This window comes from Pimephales promelas, chromosome 4 (genome assembly GCF_988280905.1).
Source record: "Pimephales promelas chromosome 4, fPimPro1.hap1.1, whole genome shotgun sequence".
NCBI lineage: Eukaryota > Metazoa > Chordata > Actinopteri > Cypriniformes > Leuciscidae > Pimephales > Pimephales promelas.
This window is the reverse complement of record NC_142772.1, coordinates 33,174,184-33,192,690: the sequence shown is the minus strand read 5'-3', so window position 1 is coordinate 33,192,690 and position 18,507 is coordinate 33,174,184. Positions and strand designations below refer to the sequence as shown.

General features: G+C 38.0%; 1 protein-coding gene across 2 annotated transcripts in view; it reads left to right on the top strand.

Annotated features, from left to right (window-relative positions):
* zzef1 (zinc finger, ZZ-type with EF hand domain 1) overlaps positions 1-18,507 on the top strand; it is a 43,140-nt gene that overhangs the window by 1,738 nt on the left and 22,895 nt on the right. Inside the window, exons 2-32 of one of the 2 annotated variants that reach the window (XM_089130295.1) lie at positions 38-182; positions 315-509; positions 1,340-1,523; positions 1,632-1,831; positions 2,428-2,638; positions 4,160-4,276; positions 4,519-4,697; positions 5,493-5,591; positions 5,820-5,911; positions 6,071-6,216; positions 6,538-6,643; positions 7,682-7,900; positions 8,070-8,140; positions 8,886-9,088; positions 9,406-9,539; positions 9,629-9,699; positions 9,814-9,928; positions 10,159-10,318; positions 11,370-11,491; positions 11,623-11,745; positions 11,903-12,072; positions 12,213-12,294; positions 12,929-13,130; positions 13,497-13,639; positions 13,736-13,979; positions 14,772-14,851; positions 14,931-15,021; positions 15,117-15,618; positions 17,640-17,804; positions 17,892-18,011; positions 18,238-18,399. In XM_089130295.1, the coding sequence (XP_088986421.1) occupies positions 38-182; positions 315-509; positions 1,340-1,523; positions 1,632-1,831; positions 2,428-2,638; positions 4,160-4,276; positions 4,519-4,697; positions 5,493-5,591; positions 5,820-5,911; positions 6,071-6,216; positions 6,538-6,643; positions 7,682-7,900; positions 8,070-8,140; positions 8,886-9,088; positions 9,406-9,539; positions 9,629-9,699; positions 9,814-9,928; positions 10,159-10,318; positions 11,370-11,491; positions 11,623-11,745; positions 11,903-12,072; positions 12,213-12,294; positions 12,929-13,130; positions 13,497-13,639; positions 13,736-13,979; positions 14,772-14,851; positions 14,931-15,021; positions 15,117-15,618; positions 17,640-17,804; positions 17,892-18,011; positions 18,238-18,399 (4,853 nt within the window). Of the gene's footprint in view, positions 1-37; positions 183-314; positions 510-1,339; positions 1,524-1,631; positions 1,832-2,427; positions 2,639-4,159; positions 4,277-4,518; positions 4,698-5,492; positions 5,592-5,819; positions 5,912-6,070; positions 6,217-6,537; positions 6,644-7,681; positions 7,901-8,048; positions 8,141-8,885; positions 9,089-9,405; positions 9,540-9,628; positions 9,700-9,813; positions 9,929-10,158; positions 10,319-11,369; positions 11,492-11,622; positions 11,746-11,902; positions 12,073-12,212; positions 12,295-12,928; positions 13,131-13,496; positions 13,640-13,735; positions 13,980-14,771; positions 14,852-14,930; positions 15,022-15,116; positions 15,619-17,639; positions 17,805-17,891; positions 18,012-18,237; positions 18,400-18,507 lie in introns of both variants that reach the window. The other variant, XM_039675211.2, reaches the window with a different exon arrangement.

The following is an 18,507-nucleotide window of genomic DNA, read 5'->3' as shown; positions in this document are numbered from 1 at the left end:
AGACAGAAAAATCTCCTCTTCCTTTTGTGCACTTTAGGCCTTTGGTCAGTTTGATGCTGAGGGTGACGGGATTATTGATGTAGAGAACATGCTAATGGCACTGAAGAACTCCAATGGAGCCAATCTTAAGGGAGAACTCAGTCATGTGATCAGGCAACTTCAGGCGTGTTCTTTGACACCAGGTATGAAAGCAGTTATATTTATTTGAATGCAGTGGTGACAGGAGCACATATGCCCATAGTTGACCATTCCGGGTGATTATGAAAATGACTGTCAGTGTTTTGACCCAGATGTGTTCCTTCATGCTTATTCAGGATTTGTGGATATTTTCTCCAAGTCCAAGGACCGCCTCAAATCACATGCCTCCAAAATTCTGAAATTTTTGCACCGGAATCGCATCCCCAGCAGTGCCATCCCATTCCCTGTGCTGGAAGGCTACAACAGCATCTGCACCATGAGGTCATCTGTACTGCAAGACTTCCTGGAATACTTGCTGCAGAAGGAGAAAGGTAAATGGGGGGGTGGGCTCATTACATCAATTTCTCTCTCTCTCTCTCTCTCTCTCTCTCTCTCTCTCTCTCTCTCTCTCTCTCTCTCTCTCTCTCTCTCTCTCTCTCTCTCTCTCTTTCTCTAATATATATATAAAATGTATGTATGTGTGTGTTGGCCAACCCAGAAGTTAGCATCTTCCTGGTCCTCCACAATAAGCCAATAGGAATTTCCATTGATTAATCGACTAAAACCTATCGATCACAAGGCAATGCACGTGCGTGCTGCTCAACCACAAAACAGGAGTTTCACAACCGGAGTTACACATTTGTGACTAGCTCATAGCTTAGTTCCAGTTAGCTTGTGCATTAGTGTAACTTTGTGCAGATATAATTTGTAACATCATGTTTATTTTGGATATATATCTGATTAATCTCATACAGAATGCGTTTTGTTGAGTTAAATAACCTGCTAGCAAAGCTCCGTTTACCTGTGTGTTCATTCAGCGCTTCAGCTTTAGCCCGCTCAGCTCAAACAGCAGCGCATGACTAATATGATTGGGACCGTCATATTACATAACACTGAGAACACTATTTTAATAAATTCTTTGGCCTTAGTTGCCGTGTTAAGATGAGTTACACATTCTGAACAGCACAATGGCAAAAATGCTAACTCATTTGCAGGTTTTAGGACTCATTACTGCTGAAATCTGTTGAAAACAAAACATGAATTTAACAATTTTCATTTTGTGGTACCAGTGGTGAAATTTACTGTGGAAAAATGACAACATTTTCTTCCATCTTCTCCTCTGACCTTCATCTTCATCATATTCTGATAAATCTCCTTTCAGATCTAGACATCCAGTACAGAGCAGAGCTCAATCATGACCCTGATATGGATAAGGTCAAAGTGGTCACCCAGTGCTACAGCTTCATCGAGGCCTCGTCCAATAGTGCAGATATCAATAAGCTGACCAACGGGGAGACAGTGTCTTTCTGGCAGTCGGACGGCAGCGCTCGCTCACACTGGATAAGGCAAGCTGCTTATTTCACTGGTGCATCTACATGGTGGCACAGATTCTATTATCTTTGCTAAAAATCTAGTTAATTATGACCACCTCCTGTGAATCATCTCTTTCACAGGTTAAAAATGAAGCCAGACATAGTTTTGAGACGGTTGGCTATTGCGGTTGCGTCTAATGACCACAGCTACATGCCACAACTCGTGTCTGTAGCTGTAGGGAAGAGCCGGCGTTCCATGCAGGAGATCAGAGATGTGAGGATCCCCAGTAACGTCACGGGATATGTACCACTGCTAGAAAATGCCAACATCAGCCATCCCTGTGAGTACACGTTTAAATAGCACAGTTTTTTGTTCGAAGTTCAAAGTGGGATACTATTGTTCAAATGTTTGGGGTTTTTGAAAGAAGTCTCTGATGCTCACCAAGGCTGCATTCATTTCATTAAGAAAATGTAACATTGTGAAATAGTATTACTATTTAATCCTGTCTTTGGTGTACATACATAATCCTTCAGAAATCATTCTGATATGCTGATTTGGTGAAATCAAGAAACATGTCCTATTGTTATCAATATTGAGAACTTTGATGTTCTTGGTAGAAACGGTATTGCAGAAAGTTCAAAAGAACAGCATTTATTTGACATATAAATCTTTTGTAACATTATAAATGTCACTTTTGATTCATTTAATGGATTCTTGTGCAATAAATGTATTAATTTGTTTTTTAAAAATCTTATTGACCCCAAGCTTTTGCACACTAGTGTAAATGTATTTTGAATTTGCATACTGCGAGTGGAATCTAAAGAGTGGCTGTATTTGTGTGTATTTCAAGTATTTACTCCTCTAATTCTCTCCACATGCATGTTAGAAGTCAGAAAGCCTTTGCAAATTCACACAGATCTTCCTTTTGTCTCTCAGATATTCAGATTAACATTAAGCGCTGCCTTAGCGATGGCTGTGACACGCGTATTCACGGTCTGAAGACAATGGGCTACCAGATCACCAAGAGCAAAGAGGTTTCAGTATCTGACGCCTCGGCTATATGGTATCTGTCTCTCCTTACGTCTCTGGTCACCGCTTCCATGGAAACCAACCCTGTGCTTGCACAGACAGTCCTACAGAGCACACAGTGAGTCAAGAAAAATGACTATTGAATTTTGCTTCTCACGAAAGCTCGGTAGTGATGGCACTATATACAAATCCAGCTTTTGATTTACATACCCTGGTTTCACAGACAAGGATTAAGCCTAGACTAAAATGCATGTTTGAGCTGTTTCAACTGAAACAACTTGCACTATATATCAGTGATACTGTTTTTTTTTGCCAAGGTTTATTTATAAAAGCTACTTAAATGTCCTAATTGAACTAAGGCGTAATCCTGGCTAAATCAAAACCCAATCTGTGAAGCCAGGCCGTAGTGTCCTAGATGGGAACTTAATGTTTCTTCCTCTACTTTGCCTGATGCATTTTAATTTTAAAACTGACAATCATAATTTTGGAGACATTTACACTACTTGAAAAAATGATATACTTTTATTCAGCAATGTTGCATTAAATTGATCAGAAGTGACAGTAAATAAATGTATAATGTTAAAATGTTAAGTGCTGTTATTTAAAAAAAAATATTCATCAAAGTATCTTTAAAAATATATAATGGTATCTGTGAAAATATTAAGCACAGCAATTTTATAACATCATAAACATTGATATTAAGATGTTAATTGATTAAATAAATGGGTAACACTTTACTTGTAGGGGTGTGCCATAAGACTGACATGACACCTTCATAACCATGACCTGACATATGTCTTGAATATGAAGTAAGGTTTATGCATGTTTATTACTACTGTCATTAAGTGTCTTTTGCTCAATAATGTCATTTTGAATGCAAATATGACATTGTTTGAGATGTCTTTGGTATGACGTCTTGACATAAACCATAACATCATAACCTGTCAGTGTCTTTGTCATGACAACTTGACATAAAATTAAGTTAAACTGTCATGTGGTTGGCTTTGACATTGGCTGTCATGAGGCCATTATAACTGTGTCATGAATATTTTTCGTGACCTCAACTACAGTGGTACTAATTGAATTTGTCATTAAAATGTTATAATGGCTTCATGACTGCCAGTGTCAAAACCAACCACCTGACAGTTTAATGTAATTTTAACCAATAAAGCTAGGTGGTTTCTTAAGTTTGATAATTAATCTGCTGTGTCATGTTTATGACAGGTTATGTTGTCTTAGTAATGTCAAGTTGTCATGACAAAGACACCGACAGGTTATGATGTATTGGTTTATGTCAAGGTGTCATAACAAAGACATCTCAAGCAATGTCATATTTGCATTAAAAATGTCATAATTGAGCGAATGACACTTAATGACAGTTGTCACAAACATGCATAAAACTTCCTTCATATTTATATCATATGTCATGTCATGATTATGAAGGTGTCATGTTAGGCTTATGCACACCCCTTCAAGTAAAGTGTTACCAATAAATGCAGCCTTGGTAAGTATAAGATACAACTATTTTTACCCACCCACCCCAAGCTTTTGAATGATAGTATGGTTTTGTTCTGATTAATCCCATCATTTGTTCAGAACAATTAATTTCACTGTGTTTTTTTTACCCTTTGTTCTCCAGGAAAGCCTTACAGCACATGCCACCCCTGTCCTTAACACCGTCTTCAACGGAGTTCCCCAAATTCTTCTCTGCGAACATTCTTGAAGAGGTGGACAGCTTTTTACTGCGCATAGCAGGGTAATAATCAAGCTATACAAACTCAACTCAGCCCGTTTAAATCTATCATTAAGAGGTCAAAACAATGCAAAACCCCTTTCTGTTTTTATTCGATACGAATCAGCCTGATAATAATGGAAACCTCTTTTCTCTCAGAGAATAATCGCAGCTGTTTTATCTGCATGTAATTTGACACTGCCATTCTCTGCTGAGAAAGCTTATCAGAAGTGCTTTGCTTTTAACTACCCCACCTCTCTCTGTAGCTGCTGTGTGTCTCCTGAGGCTGAGCTGACTTTGTTATCGTTCGCTCTGGCTCGAGGCAGCGTGGCTAAAGTCCTCATCTCTCTGTCTGGCATCTGTGAGCATCTGGACTCAGAATACAGAGCTTCCTCACTGCTGGCCTCTATGGCGTCGGTCCGGCTAAGACTTCTCTACCGCAATGGTAATGGACATCAGTTCCATAGACAAAGTGTTTTAAAACTTTGATCATGAACTTTTACATATGATGATCCCCATAATTATTTATGAATGTAAATCTCAAGACTGGAGAGAAGAACTTTTTTTTCCGGGTTATTTTAGTATAATTTATATATTATTTTGGTATTTATTCATATTTTAAATCATCTTTTATTTTTATATGCTAGTTTACATTTTAAAATTTAAGTTTGAGTAATATTCTTTTGTGCTTTTGTCATTTTTTTTTATTACGTTTTGCTTTTCTATTTAGCTTTTATTTTAATTTCCGTTTTAGTCATTTTAGTACTTCAACTTAAACGTAGTATATTCCACCACACTTTTAAATTGTATCTAATATTTATAAACATTACTTTTTTCAACTAATATTTAGAGTTTATTTCAGCTTTCTTTTAGTTAATGGAAATAGTTGTTAATAGTTGTGATTTTATTTAATAACAACACTGATTTTGCGGGGTTTTTTTAAGCCTCTTTCATTATTGCTAAAACTGAATTTCCCATGGACCCCCTAGAAGCCCCTTTCAACCCAGTTTGAAAACCCCTGGCGTAGAGCAAATACATTTATTTTGTTTGTTTATTTTCCTGACTTTAGTACCAAATTGCTTTGCAAAAAATTCATTTGCTGCTCTACATAGCTGTATAATAACTATCTAATATTAATGAGAAGAGATTAGTCTGCAGACAACTGCACAAAATTTCACTTTCAGCGTTAAAAGATACAGTATTGTAATGCATGTAAACCTGTGTGTGTCTGTGTGTGTAGGTAAACCCCTCCAGCTCCATCTGCAGGCATGTGATGTGAAGAGTAAAGAGGAGAAGTCTGGCCCTGAAAACATGCTGATGGAGCCCAACTCTGGAGATGGTATGCAAACCATTTATATTATTCCAAATGATCCTGGTTTTAAAATATGTGCGGTCAAGTACTTCACAGATAAATCGCCAGAGTACTGGGATGGATAGAAACGTCTTTTGAAACTTTAAAAGCAAAAGTTGCTACTAAACTTTCTCTGTTTTATTCACATCATCTGTTTTGCTTAGAAACAAAGTAAAAGTTGAGACTTCAATGTAGATGTTTCATTTGAAACTGCAGGTTTTCTGACGGAGAATGGAAAGAGGAAAGCCAGTGTGATTCTGTCCACTGAAAACCAGACCTGCTTCCAGGTCACACAGATCAAGATTAAAGTGAGAGAAGCTTCAGTACACACTTGAACTTTTGGGTTTTAAACTACATAAACATGAAATTAGAATAAGTTCTGCTAATATGGTTGGTTAGTTGGAAACACAAACTGATTTGATTTGCTCATCCTAGTTTTAAAGCACTGCTGTGTTCTTCCACCTCAGGTCCGTAAAGGAGCCATTGGTGCTAAATGTGGCTTGTTGTTTGCCTACAATGACAGCGAGCCATTTGATGCCGATAAACATTTCAAAAGATTCAAAAAGTATGATAGCTGGGACTACAAAGAATATAAGGAATTTCTCCAGGACAGGTATGTCACATTCTTAGTCTGTAACATGTGCTTAGCTGTCGATGTATTTTGTATGGAGCTAATTTGCATAACATTGTTGCTCATAAGAGACAGCAAATGCTGATAACGTAAACTTTAAATGGTGCTTGTTTAGGAGTGTGTGTGAGAATGTGTTTTCTTGGCCAGTGCATGTGAGTGTATTTTGGTCTTTGCATGTCTGCACATGGTTGTAAATTTAGTGAGAATGTTTTTGTCAGTCAATTGACCTCTCAGTGTTATCTGCTTCTGTACCCCACACACTGTCACATGTATCACTTTCACATTCACACACATACACTTCAGCACAAGGATACCAGAAACCAGTGAGGAGGAGCCCATCGGCTGGTTTGAGGTGGAGGAGGACTGGAATGACGTGGAGATCAAGCTGCAACAATGCAGAGTGTCAAAAGTATGGACTTTCTTTCTTTCTTTCTTCTGTCTGTCTGTCTGTCTGTCTGTTTATCTGTCTGTCTGTCACTTAGTCACTTATTTTTAACAAATACATGGAAATGGTTACTGCTGTTTGATCATTTTTTTATTGCGACTTTCAGTGTTAAAAAAATTAAGCAAAAATCACGGTTATGATAAAACCCTTAAAATGGACTGTAAGCTATAAAATATAGACCGTTAAAACAGTCTTATAAAGGGATACTCCACTGTTTTTTTTTTCCTATTAAACTGTTACCTTAACTAAGACGAGTTGATACATAACTCTGTCGTCTCTGTACATGCAATCAATCGCTCTGGCGTGCTAGAAACTTTGATAGCACTTAACTAGCCCAGTTTATTCATTATGGGCCAAGCAAAGAAGTGACCAAACACCTCCACGTTTTCACTATTTAAATACAGTTACACGAGCAGTGTAACTCGACCTAGGACTGTCACACAAAATAAAACGTTGCGCTTTTCTAAGCGTGTAAAATGGATAACTATATTGTATGGCGGAATACCACAGCAAGTGCTTGGGAGCACTTCGACTCTCCGGCGCAGTAATATCATCACTAGTCCTCTACCCCCTCTCACTCCCCGGAGTGATGATATGATTGCGGCGAGTACATAGATAAATATGCGCAGAGTCGCTTACACACTAAGCAAAGCACAATGTTTTATTATGTGTCACTGTCCTAGGTCGAGTTACACTACTCGTGTAACTGTACTTAAATAGGGAGAACGTGGAGGTGTTTGGTCGCTTCTCTGCTTGTTCACTACTTTTTTTCATTCTCTGCGGTGCTTGTCTGTTTTATTTGGTTTGGAAGTATATATTTACTGTAAGAATTGAAGGACGAGTCGAAATGATGTTCTGAATGTCATTATGATTTGATCTTAACTTTAATTCAAAACATCTTTGAGTGGTTGCTATTGAATATGGAAACTGAAAAATCTGAATTTATATGCATAAGACAACACACACTTGATTAACTTAAACTTTCTCTGTCTCTGCATGTAGTTTCTGATGGTGAAGTTCCTGTGTGCTAGGCAGGACACAGCAGACCGGTTGGGGGTTCAGCAGATGAGTTTCAGTGGTTATTTGTGTCCAGACTCTGAGCGGATGGAGGATGTGGAGGAAATGAGTGCTCAGGCTGAGGGGAGCGTCTCAGGCCTGGTTACGGGTCTCACTCTTATGAAGAAAACCCTTTATTTCATCCAGCAACTCACCAGAGATATGGTACACCCACCAAATGTCCTCTTGCAAGGGGTCTCACCATGACTTTGACCTAATTTATTTAAACACAACTCGCACCTGAAATTCGTAATGCATTTTTTGTGCATAAATCTTTAAAGAGAGCTGTATAAACCCTGAGCCTATGTTACAGGATGTGTCTCTGTCCAAGCAGAAGTCTCTGCTGGACTTAAGTGACCTCAACCTGCTGCTGTTCTGGGACTTTTACCGCAAACTTAGATCCATGTGAGTAAAGCCGTAATATTAATGTTTGTGTATATTTATGTGCATGGATTTTATTTTAAATTATTTATAAATGGGATTTTGCATTATGCACAGCAAAATTACATTTATAGGGATTTTCAGCACCCAAGTCTCACCCCTGACAGTTCCTGAACTTTAAAAAAGTACTATCTTGCCAGTAGGGACTTTCCCTGAGTTTTTCCCCGGAACTTAATTTAGACCCTGGTTCCTGCAGTCGATACACACCGAGTACCTCCCCAAAGTTCAAAGGAAACGCGACGCATGTGACTCTTTCTACAGATGTTTAGATCCACTTGACATCAAATTTCAACATTGTTCTTTGGTGTGACATGCTCTACTTCATGTCAAATTATTTTAAACAAAATATTAAAAATGTCTACAGTATCTTTTATAAATGTGTCCATTTCAAGGATCTTTTAAAATGAAGGCAAAAATAGAATAATTTATTCCTGTGATGGTGTAGCTAAATGTTCAACATAATTACTCTAGTCTTCAGTGACAAATGGTCCTTTAGAAATTATTCTGAAATGTTGATTTGGTGCTCAAGAAACATTTCCACAATGTTGAAAACAGGACCAAAATGAACTAATGACGCCTAAAAGGAATGTGCATGGACCTTTTATGGACGAACTTGTGTTTTCCATGATGTGTTCACTTATAGGAAATATGCTGACTGATCAGTGTTAATGTGTTTCTCTGTTGTGTGTGTGTTTGTTTGTACACTCAGTGAGGGAGAAGAGGCTGTAAAGACACGAGTTCTCCTGCTTCAGCTGCTCCAGAACTGCTTCCCAATGCTGCCCAGCCTGACAGAGTCCCAGCCGACAGACGTCACGGCATCAGCAGCATCATCATCTTCATCATCAGCCTCAGCCAGCGCAGATGTGGACCCTTCAGAAGCTGTCGGAGAGCTCTACAGTCACTTGTGTCAAGGTGAGACTCACATACTGTTGTTTAATGAATAGAAAATATGAATAGAATATAAATAAGATTATTTGATGAGTAGAAAAATCAAAAGAACAGCATTTATTTGAAATAATTGAAATCTTCTGTAACATTATTATAAAAAAAGAACACATACTAACACTACTTTTGAACAGTAGATTAGTATCATCTTTCCAAATAACATCAGTTAAAATTGATAGCTGAAAACTAAAGAGTATTACTTCTTTAAAATATCCGTGTAGTGATGCCTTTGTGTTTTGATTGGTGGATAAGAGAAAGTTACCCATAGTTTTTGTGCCATGCAGTGGTGGATGGGCCTGAAGGAGAGACTGCAGTGGATAAAGCTCTGAGGAAAGAAGCTGTGAAAGCCATTCTCAACGGAGCCGCCATCTTCTACCCTGACAAACAGAGCCGGAGGGACAAACTCTTCCTATTGATGGTAAGACTGTACTTCCCTTGGCTAAATATTGATAGTGAATTGCTTTTATATGAGCATGTTTTTTTGTGTTTTTTTTTTGCTTTTCTTAGCAAAACATAACTGAGGAAAATCAACCGGAATCTGTAAAACTGACATTCGAGTCTCTCTGCAGTTATTTCAGGTATGAATCACCTCCCTTTAAACTTGTACTCCCAGTCCTGTCCTGTCCTGTCCTGTAAATTGTGTAACTGAGATTCCTGCTCACACATTGTCTCTCACTCATTTCTGTTCGCAGTGATCATGACCCGAAAGGTCTCCTTATGCTGCCCCCTAAAGGAGCCCCGTCTGACTTCGACATCTCGCCTATCCTGACCGTCATGGACACACTGCTCATTGTGGCCACTAGAGAGGCATGTCGACAGCTACCAACCTCATCTATTCATCCCTGCTCACATACAATCTCCTGCAAATAGCTGACTCATGTTTAGATGTGTACATTGTGCATTGACGTCTGTTAGCTGACACCTCGTATTGTAATGCATTGTGTTACAGCTCGCTAATAGGTTTCCCTTGTCTAGTAGCTTTGTAAAGAGTAATGTGATGTTTATCCATGTAAGAATGTCCCTCTCATTTATTTCAGTGTGAGGTGTTGATGTTGGACTCCAGAGGAGGGTCCATTTGGAGGGTCCTGCTGTCTCTGTTCTGGGCTCTACAGGGAAGCCTGCTGTCCTGGTGTTTCCTGCAGCTTAAAGGAGGAACGGCCACCTCTGGTGATCTGGCCAGGGAAATTCTGCTTAAATGTTAGTGTGATTTTCTTGGTTTTCCAGTCTTCTTGCCAAGAGCCCTTCAAAACACAGTGGGTTCCAGAAGTCTGAGACCACTGGTGGAAATAACCGTACAAAATTTACAAATTTACTTGCCATTGGCTAATTACTGACATTCTTTAATCTCGTCTTGTGAAATTTGGTTGCAAATGCGAGTGCATATGCGAGCATATTACTCCCATTTCTAGAGAGTTGTGTTGCTGAGTTTCAGGTTTTTTTTATTTGTCTTTAGATATTATGCGAGTTCTGTAAAACAGCAAATGTTTGTGTAAAATTTCAGTAACTGCACTTTTTAGTTTAGTACTAAACTTTACTCTCAGCTATTTTTTTTTTGACTGTCAAATAGCACGGTGTACTTCAGAGCAAATAGTGAACATGACGGATACAATACCGTTCAAAAGTTTGGGGTCAGTAAGATTGTATTCGGTAAGGACACGTTCAATTTATCAAAAGAGACAGTAAAGTATTTATCAAAATTTATCAAAAGATTTAAATTATAATTTATCAAAAGATTATAATTATTGTTGTTATTTTTTTAACTTTATATTCATCAAACAAAGAATTACAATTTCCACAAAAATATTGAGCAGAACAGCATTGTTAATAATGAGAAATCATTGTTAAAATGACTTCTGAAGGATCATGTGATACTGAAGGCTGCTAGCCTGTGTTTCCCCATACTGCTTCACCGCAGTGCGAATTTATTCATGTATAAAACTGACGTTTTTAATAAAATAAAATTTTATTTTATTCACTTGGGTCTGACGTTAGCCAGGCTAGAAGGCTGCCATAATGCCTGATAAATTCAGCTTTGCCATCACAGGAATAAATTACATCTTAAAATATATTAAAATATAAAAGTTATTTTTATATTGTAATATTTCGCAACCAGAATATTACTTTTTACTGTATTTTTGATCAGATAAATTCAGCGTTTTCTTAAATAAAAATCTTACAGACTTTTGAATGGTTTATTTATTTGCAGTGGTCTGTCACAGTGTGAATACATCTATGTTGTTTTTCTTAGATGTGGAACAGTTCCTGTCAGGTACCAAAGACATACTGAGTCCTCTCGTTAAGCGTTTCTCTGGAGCTGACATCATGGAGAAACTCAGTGGATCTATCCTTGCCATGGCAGCAAGACAGCTGGTAGCACACCACTATATATATATATATATATATATATTTCATTATTTATTCAGTTATTAATATTTCTGGATATATGTATATATTATGCTTCTGCACGTATGTATATAAAAGTGTTCTGTGTCCTGTTGTAGACCATCTTCCTGCTGGAGCTGTGCGCTTTGAATATTCCTCACTGTGTGCTGCTCAAAAGATTCTACCCTCTGGCAGACATGCTCAAGAAGCTGTCTAGTGACACAGAGGACATCTTCTCTAAGGTCAGTTCGCTTTGTGTCTTAAAGAAATAAATTGAATACAAAGAAATTGAATTAAAAAAACGGATTATTTCACTGTTTTCACTTGCCATTTAAAAACCATGAATGATAATTAATAAGAATGTTTATCAGATTTTTTTTTATCCCCTTGTGTTTGTAGGTAGATATGGAGGGGTGTCAACAGACACAGCAGCCTGTTGTTTTAAGGACGTGGCAAATGGAGTCACCTCATAATTATGAGAACAGCAGGCATGAGACCACCATCTTTGTCTGTCCTGGTGCCACATCCTTCGAGGTGGAGTTTGATGAACGCTGTGAAACAGAGAAAAGGTGTAAATGGCTTATGCTACAACTCAACTGCTGCTTTCTGGTGATAACAGGAATCATTTCCTGTTATAGACCCCTTGTGGCTCTTAAGTATGCATTATATTTAAACTGATTGAGGTGTTTTTTTAAATATATTTTTGTAGGTATGACTATCTGGAATTCACTGATGCTAGGGGAGGGAAAGTGCGATATGATATGAAGGTTGGAACGGAGAAATGGCCAAAGGTACAAAAACGTTTATTGGAGCATTTTAACTATAATGTGTTAATGTTATCTGAATGTGTTAATTGTGTAATTTATATATATATAAAATGTTTGTAATATTTCACTGCCTGTTCAATCTTTTGGCTGCTGTCCATTATTGGGTTACCATTGCAAACGCATTTTTGTTTGCAATAGTAACCCAATCATGGACAGCAGCCAGAAAAATGAACAGGCAGTGAAATATTACAAACATTTTATATTTGTTAAGCCTAATATTAATGCTACTATGCGAACATGAAACATCCATAATCCAAATTATTATAATTGAGTAGAAAAAAACACAAATTAAACAATATCCAAATTGGATCCAAACCATTTTAATTCTAAAATACATTATCTTGCAAGAAAAATAATTTCCTCAAAAGATAAGGAAAAATACTAGCAGGAATAGACAGTTATAGACAATATCCATTTGCAGTCATTCTGTTAAAAATGCATGCAATTCAATTCACAGCGTTAAAAATAAATGCAATTACTTTTGCCCCGGGCTTGTACGTAATTCCATTTTTTTAATTTAGTCTGGTCTGGTGTCTTGGAGAAAAAAAATATGTTACGTATAATAAATAATGTTTTTTTTTTTTTTTTTTGTCTTCAGAAAGTGACGTTTAAAGCGGGTCCACAGCTGCAGTTTCTGTTTCATTCAGACAGCAGTAATAACGAATGGGGTTACAAGTTCACAGTGACGGCGTACGGCCTACCAGACGTCACTGTGTCCTGGACCTCAGACCTGCAGCTCCTCGTGTCCAGGCTGATGGGACGTCTGGCCTCCCGCACCATGGCTTTGAAATCACCTTACGGTGAGAGAGAACACTGAAAATAGATTAATCAGTTGATTATTTCTCTCTAAAATATTAATTTATTTTAAAAAGGAATTTTTAATTGTAAATTTGACGCCCAACATTCAGCCCGAAAATAGTCATATAACCATTGCAATAACTATTAAGTTAAGGTAAAAAAAAACTGCATAGTGCTGCTTTAAAAATATCTTAATTTGTGTTTTGAAAATGAGCGAAAGTGTTACAGGTTTGGAACGTCATGAGGGTGGGTAAATGAAGATTTTATTTTTTCTTTTTTGGGCGAACTAACCTTTTAAACTGTTACAAAAAAATTGCATATAGTTGAGGACTTATTGGTTTTGTATCATGTGTACCTTCCTCTCGAAGAAATCCGTGGTGTGAAGGAGTTACCTGCAGCCTTGATGAACCATGTCCTGTCCTGCCCTCTATGGAAGCCTGTGTTCAGACAAGGATTGAGTGGGAATCCCGGAGAAAAAACGTTAGCACAGGCCAGCCCAGGAACCAATCAAGTGAGGATACTCTGAATATTACTGTATATGTGTGTGTGTTTCAGTCTGAAAAAAGTCTAATCAAATTTGTGCGTCTTGTGCAAATTTGTTTAACAGGACGATCCAGCTCCTTGTGGAGATGAATTGGTGGAATTCCTGAAGGAGTTTGCTCGCTGGGATCCTTTACAGGATTCTTCTGATGGCAGGACGGAGCTCATGAGGACTCTTTTGATGACCTGCAAGAAGCAGCCATTCAGGAATGAGATTGCTGCGGGCTCAAAAGTGGACCAGGCGGTGAACGCCACCTGGGCGGCCATGGTGTATCACACACCAGCACTTCACCATAGTCTTAGAAGCTTTGGTAAGTAAAGACATTTTAAAGACTTTTAAACAGGTTTAAGAGAGCAAACACTGCAGAGAAATGTTCCTGACACTCTTGTCTTGAAACATTTTTAAATCAGTATTTGGTAAAACTGTTGAATCTATGTACTATTAACGAACTCCATGAATTAATTCTCAAATTGACTGCAGAATAGGCCATCCCAGAAGAAGTTTTTAATACTAGGAAAAGCAGCAGCTCATTTGCATTTAAAGGGACACACAGTAAACGACGCATTTTTACTGATCTTCAAAAAGGGACAATTTTAACATGCTGTAACAAATTATCTGTGGGATATTTTGAGCTTAAACTTCACAGACACACTCTAGGGACAACAGAGACTTTTTTTTGCATATTGTAAAAAGGGTCATTATACCACCCCTCTAAAGTCCCTAAAATGCATTTGTTATATTTAAAGCCTCAGTCTGTAACATTTGCTGCTCTAGCAGTTAGAAACAGAACGGCATGCGTCTTGAATCTTAAATATTTCTTATTAATTTTACTTCATGTTTCTTTATTTTAAAACTGTCTTGGTTTAAATTAGATTTTGAATCCCAGATTTTTCGATGTGCACACAAGTATAGACTTCCACATTTCACACCATCTTCATTCATCAGGGTAATGCTCATCTATTCAAAACCTTGTCCCCTTGGGACAGGCAGTATTTAGTCTGCTTCTGTAAGATGTTTGTATGAACAGATCAAATTCAGTAGTCACACATGTAAATGTAGTTTTGACCATATTTCATTTCCTTTCTCATCTTCCCTGCATTAGTTGCTAAAAACGGTCAGTGCGGTCTCAGCGAGGACATTATGCAGGTTTACACCCTCGCAGATGGCATCAGAACATGGATGGTTAGTATGGCTTATGATTATTGGTTTAAAAGTACCATATTTATTTTTATTTACTCTCTCTTTTAAACTGTTTTGGTAGTTGGAGATGAAACAACGCTACCTTATGGGGAAAATGAACGGAGTAGAGGAAAAAGATCGAAGTCAGAATGAGGTTACGATGGAGTCACTTGGTAAATATTGATGCTATACGGTGCATACCTTTGCAAATTTTTTTCAAATAATCAGGCTGCATTCTCACTCTCCCTTTTTTTCCCTCTTTTAACAGCTGAAATTTGCATCAGTAGAAGTTTGTTCCTCTTTCAATTCAGCCCGGGCGGAGGTATCTCTGCACCTCCGGAACAAGAGTCTTCCAGACCTGAAGATGGCGCCTGTGCTGCTCCTCTTTTCCGATCTATATCGACCACAGAGGGAGACTTCCAGCCCAGTCCCTCCATATCCCAGACCCCTGAGGGAGCAGAAGCAGCAGGGCCAGGTCAGAGTGAGCGGACACAGGAACAGGCATTCTCTGCATCAGTGGATGCTGGTCTTTCCAGCAGCATCAGTTCTCATGGTGCCACGGGCTCTTCAGAAAGTCTTCAGTCTCAAGCAGGAGACCCTCTGTCCCCGATAGTCTTCCCACGTAAAGCACCTTTCAGTCGGGGACGCCTGAGGCTCCTGTCCTTACGATCTATGGAGGAGCCTCGTACAGCACCACCCGTCAAAGAGCGCTTCCTGATCCTCAAACACATCCTCAGCTTTTTGAAGGACATGGTCATTAATGAGAGCAGGTATGAACTGAGTATTTTCACCTTGTGATGTGAAGAGCTAGAAATATGATGCCATTATTCAACAAATTTTGATGCATAAACTCACACACACACGTCATGCTAACCCGGATGATTATCTGACACACTATGGGCTCTATGCACGGCGTTATTTCCGGTGAAGCATTAGGGATGCTCGATAACTTCCGCCGATCATAGAGTCCAATGCAATACCGAGAATGTATATTGAATTTTATACTCCATAGTTATACTAATGAAACGTCAGTCACAAAAACAGATAAAACAGACACCCCTCGTTGTGTTTATGCTTCTTTTTAAAATTATATTAAATAAACATAACTTTATATAAAATTACATCTAAACGTATGTACGTTTCGTTTCAAAGACGGGAGGACAGCAAATATTGAAGACTCTGCCATAAACCCGTTTTCTCCGGTTTTCCTCCGCTTTAATCTACACAACCGGAAATGGACGAGCATCCTTTCGTCAAATGCGGAACTTATGCGTGCATATAGCCCATTACACAAAAGTAGATACTGGCTTTTTTTCCACATAGTAATGCTTAATGACCGGGGCTCCAAAAGTGACGGTCTTAATGATCTTTCAAGTAGCCCTTACAACTTGTTTGCTAAGTTGTACTGAAATTACAGTTATTAGTCGCTGAAATATATATATTTGAACTGTTATCTATGCAATAAAATCTGTTGAATTATGGTTGCATTTACTGTACATCTGAGAACACAGAAATACTTCTTTTTAATGTAATTACAATATTATTACAAATCTTGTTAACACTTAAAGGAGTAGTTCACTTAAAAAAAAACTTTTGCTGATAATTTACTCACCCCCATGTCATCCAAGATGCCCATGTTTCTTTCTTTAGTCGAAAAGAAATTAAGGTTTTTGATGAAAACATTCCAGGATTTTTCTCCATATAATGGACTTCATTGGGCACCAAATGGTTCAAGGTCCAAATAAGAATTTCAGTGCAGCTTCAAAGGGCTTTAAACGATTCCAGACGATGAATACGTGTCTTATCTAGTGAAACGATCGCTCATTTCAAAAACAAATAAAAACGTTTAAGTTTTATAAGCACAAATGCTCGCCTTGCTCTGGCCTGTGATGCGCGTTCGTCACTCTCCATGTTCGAACTCGTGCATCAAAATGAACTAATCTTTTTTCGAGTCATTTGGTTGATTCAATGAACAAAATGACTCGAAAAAAGGTTCGTTCATTTTGACGCGCATCACAGAACAGAGCAAGGTGAGCATTTATGCTTCTAAAACTTATAAAAAATCAAAACTCAGCAAATTTTTAATTACTCCTTTAACACTTAATAAATATACTGCAATAAATTAATTACAAATCATTAACAAAGTATTAGTTTATAATTAAGTCATAGTACTAATGCAATTAATGTTTAATAAAGCTTGGTTTAAAGCACTTAATGAAATCTCCCATTTTCTGTGACCTAATCTCAAGTGAGAGCTACTTACAAGGAATACATTAGCAAAGCATAAAAAGTTATCTAACTCTTTACCTAAGGGCTAATTAAACATTAATAATTGTGTTAATTACAGTGACAATAAATGAAGAACTCACTATTTGTATATAGCCTATTAAAATGTTAACAATGTAGGGACTATGATAAATTAACTATAAACTTATCATTCGTAAAGTACTTCATTACTGTATACTTGTTATAAAGTGTTACAACTTGGGTAGATCTAATTGTAAAGTTAGTTCCTGTGATAATGGCAAAGCTGAATTTTCAGCTTCATTGCTCCAGTCTTCAGTCACATGGTCCTTCCAATTATTCCAATATGTTGATTTGCTACTCAAGAAACATTTCTTACTATCAATGTGGGAGGCATTGTGCTGCTTTATTTCTTTAATAGTCTCACTGACCCCAAACCTCTGGTCAAAATCCTAAAACTTTGTTTAATCCCAGATTTTCAATGTGTGCAAATGTGGTGACATGTCTCTGATCAGTCGTAATGAAGTGTTCTTGTGTTTGTGTTCAGTGTTCTTCAAACTCTGGCTTTGAAGAAAGCGCAGGCTCTGAGTGTGTGTGAGGTGCTGGAGCTCGTGCAGAAGTGTATACTCACCCTGGGGAAACCGCACCTCTTCCAGGCACCCTGTATTTTGTTTCTCCAGGAACTCTTGGCCTGTCAGAAAGATTTCACAAAGTATGTTATCCAAAAAAATGGCCTGTACTAATAATATCTACTAGTACTATCCTAATCATTATTTTAACTCATATCTTTCTTTCTCAGTTACTTTTCTCAGTTGGCAGGCAGCGGGCAGGAGATGAGGGAGCTGGTCAGGCATTCGCATCATCAGCTGGTTCTCATGCTAGTAGCGGCCGTGCAGGGCTTCAACGCACTGAACGAAAAGTGGGTTCTCTAGTCATCCCCTGTTTTTAAACATTTGTTCTACAATATAAATTACATAGTCATAACCTGAACATGAATTTTGAAACCATTGTGTGCTTTAGAATTTGCTAATAATAAAGTTGCCACATAGGTACTTCAAATACAACTGCTGTATTCCTTATATACAACATATTTTTTTATGTCCTTTCTATGTTTTATGACCCTTATGTCTTCTTTATGTCCCCAGGGTCCTGCTGCCTGCCCTGTCATGTGTGCAGACATGTCTGTTGCATTTGCTGGATATGAGCTGGGAGGCCGAAGATTTGTCACTGTTTCAGGACATCAAACTGCCTGATCTGCTGCTCACCATGTCACAGGAAAACATCAGTGTACATGACATTGCCATCAGGTATCGTTCTCCGCCTTTTTGACTTGATTTCAACCTGATTAAATTAATGAAAAATGGCCTCAGCGACGGGGACTTCAATTGTTAAAAGACTTCTATAAAATGAGGGTT